The 14,651-nt window shown below is 43.8% G+C and overlaps 1 protein-coding gene across 1 annotated transcript in view; it reads left to right on the top strand.

Moving 5' to 3' along the window:
• KCNQ3 (potassium voltage-gated channel subfamily Q member 3) overlaps nucleotides 1-8,553 on the top strand; it is a gene marked incomplete at its 5' end in the record, with an annotated part of 323,938 nt that extends 315,385 nt beyond the window's left edge. Inside the window, 3 exons of the mRNA XM_004373038.2 lie at nucleotides 3,001-3,099; nucleotides 4,601-4,685; nucleotides 7,589-8,553. Coding sequence (XP_004373095.1) covers nucleotides 3,001-3,099; nucleotides 4,601-4,685; nucleotides 7,589-8,305 — 901 coding nt within the window. The remainder of the gene's footprint in view (nucleotides 1-3,000; nucleotides 3,100-4,600; nucleotides 4,686-7,588) is intronic.
• Nucleotides 8,554-14,651: the final 6,098 nt, after the last annotated feature.

Below are 14,651 nucleotides of genomic sequence, written 5' to 3'. Positions count from 1 at the left end.
CAGAGTAGAACCGCCCCATAGTGTTTCCAAGCAGCAGCTGGTGGATTCAAACTGCTGACCTTTTAGTTAGCAGCCAAGCTCTTAGCCACTGAGCCACCAGAGTTCCTTGTAACCCCATAAGGTATTCAATCATAGGTGGCATTTTATGGATGAGGAAACAGAAGCTCAAAGGTTAAAATTATCCAGCTGGGAGTCAAACCAGGTCCAACAGTTTCCCTCTCATACACCACACTTCTGCAGTTAGAAAAGAGGGATTGAGAAAAGTATGGTACCTGCTCTCATTAAAAACTCAGGCACTATCATTTGGACTTTTAGTCTCCAGGACTGCGAGAAAATAAATTTCTATTCTTTAAAGCAAAAAAAACCCAAAAAACAAAAGGTTATGCACCATCAAAGACGAATGGATAAACAATATGTGGTTTAGACATACAATGGAAGATTATTCAGCCATCAAGAGAAGTCAAGTTCTGATACAGACTACAATATGCAAGAACCTTGAAAACATTATGCTGAATGAAATCATCCAGACACAGAAGGATAAATACCATATGATCCTATTTATATGAAATATCTGGGATTGGCAAACGCAGAGGCAGAAAGTAATGACCACTAAGGCTTGGGGGGAAGGAGGAATGAAGAGTTACTGCTTAATGGGTACCAGTTTCTGTTCAGGGTGATGAAAAAGTTTTGAAAATAGTGATGAGGGTTGTACAATTGAATTGGAATCGACTCGACGGCAGCGGGTTTGGTTTTCGGTTTTGGTTGTACAACATTGTGAATATGATTAATACCACTGCATTGTAGACTTAAAAGATGATTAAAATGGCAAATTTTATATTACGAATATTTTACCACAATAAAAAAAGTTGTGCAGCCATCAAATGATATTTAGAAAAAGTATACAATGATATTTTTAAAATTATGAGATCTGTGAAAATATATGCATGATATAATTACAAAAAATACAATCAGGATTGCAAATATAATACAAATATATATATATATACACTTATACAGACGTATAGACTCTGTCTAGATCTGGTGATGCTATTAACTAATATATATGTACAATATGATCACAAAAGCATAAAAAACCAAACCTGTTGCCATTGAGTTGATTCTGACTCATAGCGACCCTACAGGACAGAGTCGAACTGCCCCATAGGGTTCCCAAGTAGCAGCTAGTGGATTCGAACTGCTTACCTTTTGGTTAGGAGCCAAGCTTTTAACCCCTATGCCACCAGGGCTCCACAAAAGCCCGCAAACATATGGGCATACACACATATCAGCATACACGCATATATTTTCTCAGCAATACAGACGACGCACATACACTCTCCCATAAAGAAGAGCAGAGAAAAGAGTACAAGGACTTCCCCCCAAGGGATGACAGGGGCTATACTGAAATGATGGGGCTATGTGTGATTTGTTGTTTTTCTACTTTTTAAATTTATCAAATCTTCAATGACTTATTTTAAAAAAATCCTTTTTAAAAGAAAAAAATAAAGGGCAGTGTGATGTCTAGAGACACAGAACTGGCTGTCGGAATATGAAGTCCTATTTGGAGCTCATCCTCTGAGCTACGTGAGATTGCAAATTGACAGGAATCTTCTGTGAGCTTCAGTTTCCGCATCTGAATAGCCTTTCCCCACTGGGCTGTCCTGCTGAGCTAATAGGAACATACAGGTGGAACGGCCTGGAAGGTAATGGTGCTGTCGGTTGGAGGTGTGATTATTCCTGGCTGGGATATCAACTTTGACCGCCTAGAGTAGTGGCAGGAACACAGCCGGGGCTCCGTGTCTGCTGAATGAATGAATGCCTGCATGAATGAATTCTGAGCCTGGAGTTCTGTTATTTGTGCAAGTACATCTCTCTGCCCTGTCCCTTTTGGCTTCATTTGTGATTGTCTAAATAGCACGAGGTCGAGGACACGAGACTCCACAAATATCAGCCAGTCTTAATGTGTCTATGGTGGGCCATGGCACAGCCATACTTTTCCGTCTTTATCAGGCAAATGTGGTTCCATGAGTTGATGCTGGAGGCTGCCAGCCTGGACAACTAATTGTATGTCCCCAGGCCATGCTGATACTGCGGTAGGCCGGGGAGACAGGAGGGTTGATTTAACATAGGGTGGTGTCAGTGGAGGAGCAGCTGGATTTTCCGATAAGAGACAGTGATCCATGGCTGTCTGAGTGAAGGGTCTTCATGGTCCTGGACCTGCCGTGAGCCTTCGAGCCTCCTTCCCACCCCAGCCCTGCAGACCCCACCGGGGATCTTTCCTCAGGTTGTGCTGGCAGCCGCTCACATCAGGAAGGAGCCTGTGCCTTGCCCAGAAATTGAAGCAGGGGACTGGAGCGCGTGTCGGATCTGTCACTCTAATGGCCAGAGAAGCCGGCGGAGCAGCAGTATTCTGCACAGCTGAAAACGGAGCCTAGGAATTGGCAGTAAAAACTCCCTAACTAGATGTTTTGGGGAGGAATAAAAGAGCTGGAAGACTGGACAGGCTTGCGGCTCACAAATGACATTTCCTACAAGAATAACAAGAGGCAACTGTCACCCTGTCTTAGTGGTTAGTCAGCCTCCCTCTCCCCTTCGATGGGCAGATGCTCTTGGTCCCCCAGGAGAGCAAAGAGTGGTCTTCTGTTGAAGTCATAAGCTCTCCCTCTCCTTTTCTTTCTCACCCCTCCCTCTCTCCCTCCTTCTCTATCTCTGTCTCTCCCCCCCTCCCTCTCCTCTCCCTCCCTCTCTCTCCCTCTGTCTCTCCCTCTCTCTCTCTCCTCTCTCCCTCTCTCTTTCCCTCTTTCTCCCTCTCTCTCTCTCCTCTCTCCCTCTCTCTCTTTCCTCTCTCCTTTCTTTCTATCTCTGTCCCTCCCTCCTTCTCCTTTTACGTATTCCAAACCCATACCTGACTTAAGAGGGAATAGATTTATTTGTTTTCCTCTTAACGCAAAGCTCTGTGTTATTTAATGCCCCCTTCTCTTTGTGTGTTTTCTCTTTCAGAATAGATATGATTTTCACCCCTGGACCTCCATCTACTCCAAAACACAAGAAGTCTCAGAAGGGGGCAGCATTCACCTACCCGTCCCAGCAGTCTCCCAGGTGGGGCTCCTGGTGTCATAGCCTGTGAGCTACTTGCTTTGCATCTGCCAGATTGACTGGGAAAAAAAAATTCCTTTCCTTGCCTCTTTATTTACCTTTTTTTGAAGTGTAATATAATATGTACTACGCAGAGGAGTGTGCAAAACGTACAACTCAATGAATTTTACAGAATATCACCAGCATCCTAAAAACCACCCTCACCCCACCTAGGTAACCATCATCTTGACTTCAGCAGTATCCATCATTTTTGCCTCTTTTATACTTTATATATAAATTAAGTCATACAGTGTCTACTGTAAATCCCCATTTTTAAGACAGCTTAAGTGTTTTCAAACTCTGTAAACCAAGGAAAACACACGGGTGGGCTGGATTTAGCATGTGGGCCGCCATTTTTGACCTCTGCTTTAATTCAAGACTGCTCGGCCAGTTGCGTTAGGGGCTTGGCAGGAGTCAGTAGCTTCTGAGAGAGAAAAATCAGCTACGTAGAAGGTACTTGACATTAACGATTGTGAGCAGTGTCTTGTTGCTGTTGTTAGTGGCTGTTGAGTTGGCCCCCGGCTCATGGTGATCCCATGACAACAGGAAGAACGCTGCCCGTCTCTAGGTCATCCCCATGATCGGTTGCAGATCGGAGCGATATCTAGGCTCCTGGAAAGTTCTGATGTATCTAAAACATACAGATATTAAAACTCACTGGAGTTCAGGCAGACCTTAGCTGCACACAGCCACAGAACCAATGCAGCCCACATCTCAACCTCACTATACACCAGCATCATCTCTTGCACTATTTTCCAGATTTGGCATTTGTTTTTCATTCCTAACAGAAGGAGCCGGATGAAATATTTACATCCACTATATAGAGTTTCAGAGATTAGATACACACACACACACACACACACACACACACACCCTTAGAGCAGCTCTCAATCAATAGTCTGATACTGAAAGGCAAAGGAATTTAATTTAACCGAATTAAGCACTCCTGGCACAGTTAGGTGTTTTATTATCTTTGACACCGGCCAGTACCAGTTGCCTTCAAGTTGATTCTGACTCACGGTAACCCTGTGGGTGTCAGAGTAGAACTGTGTTCTGTAGAGTTTTCATTGACTGATTTTTTCAGAAGTAGATCACCTGGCCTTTCTTTTGAACCATCTCTTGGTAGACTCAAACCTCCAGCTTTTCAGTTAGCAGCTGAGCCCATTAACCAATTGCAGCGTCCAACTTTGTGTCTGGTTGTGACACAGAGAATCTTTCATAGCAACTTAATATTGGCTTCGGAATTTTCTGCAGTGAAGGTAAGCATGAGACACTGGTGTTGAAGTCAGGAGAATGCTGGCTTTTCCTGACTCACGTGTGCCCCCAGAGCTGAACGTCCTCTTCCGGGTTCATGGGCTTGAGGGGAAGAATCATCACTCCATCGGCCTAGGCCTGCCTCCCAGGAACAGCCTTGCAAAGCAAAACGGGATACAGTGGTCTTATGTAAGTGTTGGCTTTTTCCTAGGAATGAACCATATGTAGCCAGAGCATCCACATCAGAAATTGAAGACCAAAGCATGATGGGGAAATTTGTAAAAGTCGAAAGACAGGTAAGGTCTTGTCCTTCCCTCACCAAAAAAAACAACTATATAAAATTTATTTACAAATGCAATTTTTCATAGGGAGATAACAGACTTGACTAATACTTTCTACTATTCAAAAAAGGATATGGAATTTAATCCCTGAATTAGCACTTAATGGCTAGGTCATCACATGCAAATTAATTAACTGAGCCTCGGTCTCCTCATCTGTAAAATGGGAATTTTAACACCTCATATGGTTGCTCTGAGGATTAAATGAATTGATACATGGAAATTATCTAGACTAGTTGCTGGCAAGACAGCAAATACTCAACAAATGGTAGCTACTATTATTATGAAGGGTTCTTAAGAGAACTAAATGAAATAACATATACAAATGGTTGACATATTAACTGCTTCATGGTGGTCCCTTAAGAAATGTTAGTTGCAGCTGCCTCCTTTGTCATGAGACTAGAAAAACTGGACGGTGCTTGGCTATCACTGCTGAACATTTTGATCAAAGATTCTACACAAGAATCCTAATCAAAAGAGGGAAAAATGTAGAACAGAATTTCAAATTTTCATGGAATCCAGACTTTCTGGAGCCATAGAGGCTGGATGAATCCCTGAAACTGTTGCCCTGAGGTAATCTTTAAACCTTAAACTAAAAAATATCCCCTAAAGTCTTCTTTAAACCAAACAGTAGTTTAGCTTAATTAGGAAACAATGTCTGCCTTGAACATGGGGATCTTTTACAGAATAATCTATATAGGATCAGTGACAACAGCAACTCGAAAGGTTAGATAGGAAGCTTAGGGGGCATTGATTTCATGTTAATGGTAGAGGAATAATTCGGGAAAGGAAGGAGAGAATGGTTGCACAACTTGAGCAATGTAACCAATGTCACTAAATTGTACATGTAGAAATCATTGAATTGGTGTATGTTTTGGTGTGTACATTTTCAACAACAAAAATAATAAAATAAATTTATAAAGAAATATTAGTTCCCTTCCTCCCATTTCAGGTAACTTGCTCCTCCTTTCTTCCAAGTCCAGGTCAGTGGGTGGCCGGTGTGAAGAGGGCTGAGAGAAGCTAGGCTGTGGGTGGGGTTCATCCAGGACAGAAGGAGAAACCCATTCGCCCCCAGCATCTCACTGAGCTCACCTCTTGCTCCCAGAGTGAAGCAGCTGACATTTTAGCAGGGTCTGCCTGACTTCACAGGTGATAAATGGCACCGCCAGTTTCCTCTGGGATTCATAGCAATCCTTTTATTTTATTCATAACCTAAAATCGGATCTGTGCAGGGGAGGCAACAGAAAATGGGGATGATTTTTCTCTGTTTGGTATATCGAGAATATCATTTTTCATTTTTAAATGTTAATTCTTCATCTCAGCTCTTCCATTTACTAGGTCTCTGATCTTTGACAACTCACCTCTCGGTGCCTCTGTTTCCTCACCTGTAAAATAGAGCTAATAATAGAATCCATCTCATAGGGGTATTGTGAAAATTAAATGGGTGAATGTCTTTAAAGTGCATAAAGCAGTGTCAGATACTAACTGCCATCTAAGTATTATTATCAAGGCTTGGATGCCGTCTCTGCTGTTACCCAGTACTGTGCTCAGTATCCTCATCTGTAAAAGGGGATGACATTGCCTGCCTGTGGTGTTTTCTGATGAGTTATGGATCGTTAGGGAGAGAACATCACTCGCATGTGTACACACACTCATGCGTTCACACTCACCAAGATTCAAACAAGGTCCCAATTTATGTGGACAGGAGCAGAGGCAGCTTATCTCAGTGTAGTTTCAATGGCCCCCCAGGCTCCTAGGCGGGGTCTCCAGGTCTGTGAAGTTCAATTCTTGCCAACTACTGTCCTTCTGTATTTGGGGTTTACATCACCAGGTAAGGGTGATGTACCCTAACAATCCACATGCTTCCGTCTAAAGAAATGTTTGCAAATCAAGAACTCCCACTTCTTGACCCAAACAACATTGTTGCTGCTATGTGCCGTCGAGTCGGTTCCAACTCATAGTGACCCCGTAGGACAGAGTAGAACTTCCCCATAGGGTTCCCAAGGAGCAGCTGGTGGATTCACACTGCCGACCGTTTGGTTACCAGACAAGCTCTTAACCACTGCGCCACCAGGGCTCCAGTCAAACAACGTCAGCAAGGCCGTATTCTCCTCTGAGGGATGAAGAAGTTCTGTAAGACTTGTCTCGAACAATCTCTCTGCTTGCAGCCTTTGCTTTCTGGAAAGCCCTGGCCTGGGTTGTTTTCTAAACCAAACCGAAAACCAAATCAGTTGCCTTCAAGGTGATTCCAACTCATGGTGACCCCGTGTGTTTCACAGTAGAACTACACCCCATAGGGTCTTCAATGGCTGTGATCTTTTGGAAGTAGATCACCAGGCCTTTCTTCCAAGGCTCCTCTGGATGGATTAGAGCCACCAACCTTTTGGTTAGTAGGCAGGTACTTAACAATTCGTGTCACTCAGGGACTCCAGGTGGTTTCTAGATTAGCGCTAATAAACATGCAGTGCCTCACAACTAGGAGGCACGAAAGAAATTATTGGCTGTAGTTCCCATTATTAAGAATTGCAAGAATGCTCTTCCTTTCCAAAAAGTAACCAGAAACACCAAACCCGTTGTCACTGAGTCAGTTCTGACTCACGGCAACCCATGCATTACAAAGTAGAACCGCTGCATAGACTTTTCTTTGTCTATAACCTTAATGGAAACAGATAGCCAGGCCTTTCTTCTGTGGTACCACTGCATGGATTCAAACCACCAACCTTTAGGTTAGTAGTTGAGTGCAAACTGTTAGCACAAGCTAGGGACCTGCTAAAAGTAAACACCCTGGTATTTCCTCCCAACCATTGACAACGAGCCCGCCTCCTGGGAAAGAAGTAATTCCGGTGCCTTGTGTTTTCCAGGTCCATGACATGGGCAAGAAGCTCGATTTCCTCGTGGATATGCACATGCAGCACATGGAGCAGCTGCAGGTGCAGGTCATGGACTACTACCCAGCCAAGGGGCCCTCCTCGCCAGCTGGCATGGACAAGAAAGAGGAGAACAGGTACTCTGACTTGAAAACCATCATCTGCAACTATTCTGAGACAGGCCCCCCTGAGTCCCCCTACAGCTTCCACCAGGTGCCCATTGACAAAGTCGGCCCCTATGGGTTTTTTGCACACAGCCCAGTGAACCCGCCCGGAGGGGGACCGAGTTCTGGAAAGGTTCAGGCGACAACGTATGCAGAAAGGCCCACTGTCCTGCCTATCTTGACTCTTCTCGACTCCCGAGTGAACTACCCCTCCCAGGCTGAACTGCACGGCCCCCTCTCGGACCGAGTCTCCCCCTGCCAGAGACGAAGCATCACACGGGACAGCGACACTCCCCTGTCCCTCATGTCCGTCAACCACGAGGAGCTGGAACGGTCTCCGAGTGGCTTCAGCATCTCCCAGGACAGAGATGATTACATGTTTGGCCCCAGCGGTGGGTCAAGCTGGATGTGGGAGAAGCGGTACCTCGCCGAGGGGGAGACGGACACAGATACGGACCCCTTCACGCCCAGCGGCTCCATGCCTCTGTCCTCCACGGGGGACGGGATTTCGGATTCGATGTGGACCCCTTCCAACAAGCCCACTTAAAGGGGTCACTGGCTGACTCCTCCTTGTAATGTAGACAGACTTTGTATAGCTCAGTACTCCACACCCAGAGCTTACCAGTGGATCCCACTGGCTGCATCTAATGCATGCATGTGCGTGGTGGCCCCCAGCCAGGCGGGGGCTGGTCACGCCTTATTCCTCCCCACGTCACCACAATGAAGCTGCCTCCTTTTAAGCATGGTTTGCATGACTTCCCACTATATAAATGGTCCCGCTGACCTCTTCTAGGACACACACGGATCTGCTGTTCTGACTTTTCATCAGGATTGGACCAGTATGGGGAGAAATGATTGACCAACTGTGCTATTTGTCTGTTTGGTTGGCTGGTTTGGGTCTGGGTTTGGTAAGCAGAGAAAGTAGTTTTAAGTGATTTCTAGGATCACTACCCCTTTGTGTTAAACGCTGCAATGACAGCATTTTCTGAAGGAAGGAGACAATTTTCTCAACACCTCACATTGAGTATCAGTGTGGCTGCCTACTGAGCTGACACTGGCAACAGAACGAGAGAGTCGTTGCGTCTCCAATACCAAGACATTTTTTAATTATTTTATTAAAGGAAAACTGGCGCAACCATTTAGAAGCTCTCAAAGGGACCTCACTTGGCCTGCTGTTGTCTTGTCTCGTGCCTCAGTTTCCTCATCTGTAAAGGGTGGTGATAATCCCAAGGGTAGCTTTCCTATGTGTCGTGAATTGATGGGGAAGGAAACACACTCATACACTAACGTGAAAATAGTTCCCAATTTAGGTAGCCAGAGATAATGAAATTTATCAGAAGTGGGGGCCTCTCTGGGCAGGAACTAAATTCAGTGCCTTCAAAATGAGGTTCCAACTCACATTCCTCCCCACGATAGCTAAGTTCAAAATATACATTTACAATAGAAAGTAGAGCCAAGAGGGCATGCAGAAGTTATCTGGTCCACAATGAGACATCTTAGGCTCGGTCTGAGTGACCTTCTCGTGGAAAGCTAGGACTCTATGCCCAGCTGCCAACTCCCCACCTGCCCCGGACCTGGTCTCCTTTCAACACCCCACTCTGCCATTTTCACAATGGGACCCAGAAATCGTGCCAAGATACCAGTCCTCTGTGTCTGTGGGAAGCACGCGTGACACAGTTTACCCAGCGGGAAGGGGATGGTCACTGTTATTGCAAAACACGCTCCCCGGATGCATTGTATTTTGGATCCAGAAATAAAATAATGCAAGCAAGCTGCAACATTTAGTGGTATGCAAATAGGCAAAATATCTAGAACAATCCAATTTTGCTCCATCAGATTTTTCTTTAATGAAAAGACTAAACCCAGTGTAGCCATAAGATCAACCGAAGTGCAAGCAGACAGCCTGCAGAACACGGCCCTGCTCTGTAAGTATCAATACTAAGCACAAGCCAACCTATGGCCCCTTATGAGATGTCGCTACTCTCTGAAGACCTTTGATGATGGAGAAAGTTTGTTAGGTTTGGTCTGGAGTAGCTAAATGACTACATTGCATATTATTGTCTCACTCTTTTCACACATCTAAGCCCTGGTCATGGATGGTTGCCATAGTGACCATCAGGATGATTGAAATGACCCAAGCAAATGCCAACATGCAAATGCCACCAATGTACTCCCTCATAGTCTTGTCAAGAGCCACAGTAGCTATGACAGACATCTGGTTGACAGTTTTATCATTACCTAAGTGAGGTCCTGCACCATGTTGGGGAGAGGAGCTACTTCTTGAGATGTTGGTTCCTTTCTAGCTCATGTCAGCTGAAACCGTGTAAAAAGCTCAGAGTACAGTAATGATGAAGATGTGGCCCCTGACTTTAGGAACTTACAACCAAACCCTGAGGTCACTGGCCAAGGGAGAGCATTTTGAGTGGTAGGAAGGGAGATTTACATGGGGGTTCCCAAGAATGGATGGGTGTTGACCTTGAAGTCCAAAGTGGTAAATACACAAGAGTGATCACAGACATCATGAGGCCCCTACTCTGTGGTTTGCCATTTGAACTTCTGACAGTCTGAAGGTCAAAGGCTTGGTCCTCCTCCCCACCCCTTTCAATATAGCTTAAAGTGCCATTGGGGGTGATGATCTAAGAAACCCATGCCCCTCCCTGAGGGCTTGATTCTTGATTGTGGTCTTTCGCTTCTTTATGTAAATGAGTTATTTTAACCCAAAAGGGGGAAAAATGATGACAGTGACTCAAACTCTCCACGTGTGCACCCCTTGTTTCTTTTTAGCTTGTTAATATTCTTGCAGAACCTACTAGCCTTGATACAGATGCGTCGTTTAGGAACTCCATGGAGTTCTTGGTTAGAAGACTGTGGCCTTCTCAACCTCAAGCTAAAAAGAGTGACCATGCAATCCAAAGTTACAGGGCTGCCTTCAGTTCCTTTCTGTAACCTAGAAAGGATTGACGCTTGTGTTATCTTCTCAACCGTAGGCAGGCAGTCTAGCTACCCTACTGGGTTATAAGGCCATGAGGGCAGGCACTGGGTTTGTCTTGATTGCCACCATGTCACTGTCACCTAACAAGGAGTCTATATCAGTTCAGACACCGACAAAACACACGTTTCATGAATGAATGGAAAGGATCTTAACAGCTGTTCCTTTCCATCTCAGAAAACAAAAACAATCTTCTGGAAAAATTCTTCTTCAACATTCCTTTAAAAAAAAAATACATTTTAGGAAAGCAAACCAAACCAAACCTTCTTGAATTGCCTGCCCATAGACAACATCAGCAACACAGCTGGCATTGATGAAGCAGAAAGAAATTCAGGGTCTGGGATGGAACATTAGTTGTGGGAGCAAACAGTGTATGCAAAAATCCTTTTGCCAGACAGAGGAAAAGAGTGATGGAATAGTAACCCTAACTGGTTCCTAACACTGCCCAAAATTATATTACTTCCAGTTTGCCAATGGTTTTGAAACTTGTCCAAGAAATTGAAGTAGTCTTGGCAGAACCCCACGAATTAGTGACATATTATTTTCATCATAAAAATCAGGAACAATTTTCCCAGCTGAAACTATGATCCAGGAATATGCTTCCAAAGCACTCGGACCACAAAGATTTTCTTTGTTTTTGGAATGCTAGGCATCCTAAGGAATATGTATTCAGGTCTCTGTGTATCACAGTATGATATGTGGAAATGTTTAAGAGGCCATATTGTAGCAGGAGTAGAATGAGGTAGATCAACTTTCCAAATGCTAGGTGAAAGGTGATCGTATCAGGCTGAGAAAAAAAGTACTTGAGATCAAGTGTGAGTTTTGACTATCAAATACAATCACACAAGCAAATACCAGAAGTTTAAAGACAAAAAAAAAAAAAAAAAACAAAGTGTGGAAGGAAAAGAAAAAAAAATCTAAGAAAATTCTGTTCAATAACTATATTTGTTATGAGAACTGAGAATTAATGCTTATTAGACAAGACATTGATGTTATGAAACATCACTAGCAAACACCACTAGAAAACCCCAAGATATACTATAGGTCAAAACAAGCTAATTAATCAGTAATCATGCATCCAATGCCTATTTTGTGTGAAGCAGTTCCTAGGCACTATGAGTTCAGAGAACAATCACTTGTAAAAAAAAAAAATAATGTAACTGCGTCTGCTTGTAAGGTGCGAAGACCATGCCCATAATCCAATGCCACTGTAATAAGAATGAATAGAGACACATTTGTTTATTCAATTCACAAAATTTCTTAAGCACTATGGCATATCAGGCACTGTGCAAAGCACTGCAAATTCAGAGATAAGAAAACCAGAGTTCCTGCCCTCAGAGAGCTAGGAGACTGGTGGCTTCACATATCAGAAGTCCCTTCAAACAGTGCCTGCAAGGAATGGAAACGATCCGATTTCACCCCTGCAGACTACTCTGTATAGACAGGAATGCCACAGAGGAGTGTGAAAGCAGAAGTTCAGCATCAAAATGGTAGTGACTCAATTGGCATAGCAAAGGCTGAGTGGGTCGTATGGGTGTTAATTGAGTTTGAGTTCAGTGAGTTGGACTTCATAGATACAGCTCCAGAGAAGTTATCAAGAAGAAGGTTCTGGAGTGTCTGAAGGAAGTTCTGGAAAAAATCAGCTTTCTCCTTCTCTCCAAATCCCTACCAAAATTGAGGCTAGGCAAGCAGTTGAGCTACTTCCATCTCATGTGGTTGACCAAGAGAAGCTTAGCTCAGAATCAGCCCCTGGTACCAACATCTATTTCAAGAGAAAGGTATCACTCTGCCTGTAGCAACTTGCAGATCAAATTCTTCTGGGGCAAGCAAGAATTTTCTCAGTGGCCTAAGAAGTGGACTGCTCTTTGGACAGTGCTGCCAAGTACTCCTCAGTCTTCCCTAGAAGACTCACGTAGCTGACCTTTTGTTTCCAGGAATATTCATCTAAGGCACCTAGGTCCATAAAGGTTTTCTTTGCTTTCTGAACCCAGGGCATCCTAAAGAATTTGCCCATGACTTTGATTGTCTCTGAAGGCTTCCTTATTTCAGAATGAAGTAAAGGGCTTTTTTGTTTTTAGTTTTTCAGGAGAAATTCTTTTAAATCGTGTGTTGATGAAAGTACAACCTGGGACTCTTTGACCCATCACTTGGACTAGCTCAGCTCCAGAGCTCTGCCTCAGGCTGTATCCTCATTTATAAGCCAATTTAACAGAATTTCTCAAAAAAAAAAAAAACGAAAACAAAAACTCATGGTTTGATTTTAAGAAAAGGGATGTGATTTCTTTGGGAATATCTCTGACCCCAAGTTGCCAGTTCTACTAAAGGGGGTCTCTTGGTCTCACGTGAGCACAGCCTGTTTCTTCCTCTTTTTCTGTCAGGACAAAGCACCATCTTGTCCAGCGTCATAACCATGGGCTTTAGTGCCTTCATCAAAAGCTACAAAGCAAACAGGATTCAATAAAAGGCATCTTATGTTCATTTGACTAGGAAATTATTTTAGTAAATAAATGCTTCTGTTGGCTCAAATGAAGGTTTCCATAGTTGGTGTCCACCCATGCTATGCTTGGGATAGATTCTCCAGAGTTTGGTAGAGCTTGCTGACATCTCTCGTTAGACCCAGTGGCAGGATGTTCCGTTCTCCTGGTTCTCCTAAGTCAGGCTGAACCAGATGCTCCCAAGAGCTAGAAGGAAGGGTTGTCAATATCTTGGACAGCAATAGTTGGCTCATTATTTTTAAAGATTGTCATTCTACCTAAAGCCCCTTAAAACAAACAAACCAAAACCAAACCTGTTGCCGTCGAGTGGGTTCTGACTCATAGCGACCCTATAGGACACAGTAGAACTGCCCCATAGGGTTTCCAAGGTTGTAATCTTTTTAGCTTTAAAGAACAGAAATTTATTTGCTCACGGTTCAAGAGGCTAGAAGTTCGAATTCAGGAGTGGCTCTAGGGGGAGGGCCTTCCTTGTTGGTGGCCCCTGGGGTTCCTTGTTCCTTGGCTTCTGTCTCCCCTCTCCTTGTGTGTGTTTCTGTGTCTATTCTACTCTTTTGAATAACTCGGAAGTGATTACGTGTAGGATCCACCCCACTCTGGTATGACCTCATTAACATAACAAGGAAAATCCTATTTCCAAACAGGATCACACCTCCAGGTACAGGGTCCAGGACATCTATACATATCTTGGAGGGACACAATTCAGCCCATAGCAGATGGCTTCTTTATAAAACAGTTGTTGACAGCTATTTAGTAAATTAATGTTTTCTTTTCAGTGTTTTGTTTGAAGACACCTAGCTGTAGTGAGAAGTTTCTATGCTTGAATATTAATGTGTGAAGCTGTTTGTGGAAGGAGATTCACAGCCAAGGCTATAATCTTTACGGAAGCTGACTGCTACGTCTTTCTCCTGCAGAGTGGCTGGTGGGTTTGAACCACAGACCTTTTGGTTCGCAGCTGAGTGCTTAACCACTGCGCAACCAGCCTCCAAATATTAGGGTTAAAATAAGTTTCAGGGGGAAGTGGCTTTCAACACAGTCAATGGGCTCTAGAGAAGAATAAGCTGCAAGCAACTTATAATTAAGCTACGGAAAGCCTAGTCCAGTGTTCAGGAATATATTTGCAATTCCTCTTAAACTTGTCAAATGTGCTGCAATTTAATACCTAATAGCAATGATGAAAAATGAGAGCATATGTTCTTTCAACATTCTACCCATGTCCTCTGCCCAACAAGACTGAGGTCAGAGAAGAGGAGAGAAAGTTATCCTAAACTCTCTTTATGAGTTGCATGCTACGTAACAGTTCCCATTCTTAACCTCCTGTAATCCTCGTTCTAATCCCATAAGGTAGGTGTTATTGTCCCCATCTTATAGATGAGGAAACTGAAGCTGAGAGGAAAGGGTCACACATTATA

The sequence above is a fragment of the Trichechus manatus genome, unplaced genomic scaffold, assembly GCF_000243295.1.
Source record: "Trichechus manatus latirostris isolate Lorelei unplaced genomic scaffold, TriManLat1.0 scaffold00022, whole genome shotgun sequence".
In the NCBI taxonomy this organism is placed as follows: domain Eukaryota; kingdom Metazoa; phylum Chordata; class Mammalia; order Sirenia; family Trichechidae; genus Trichechus; species Trichechus manatus.
This window is presented reverse-complemented; position numbering and strand designations above follow the sequence as displayed.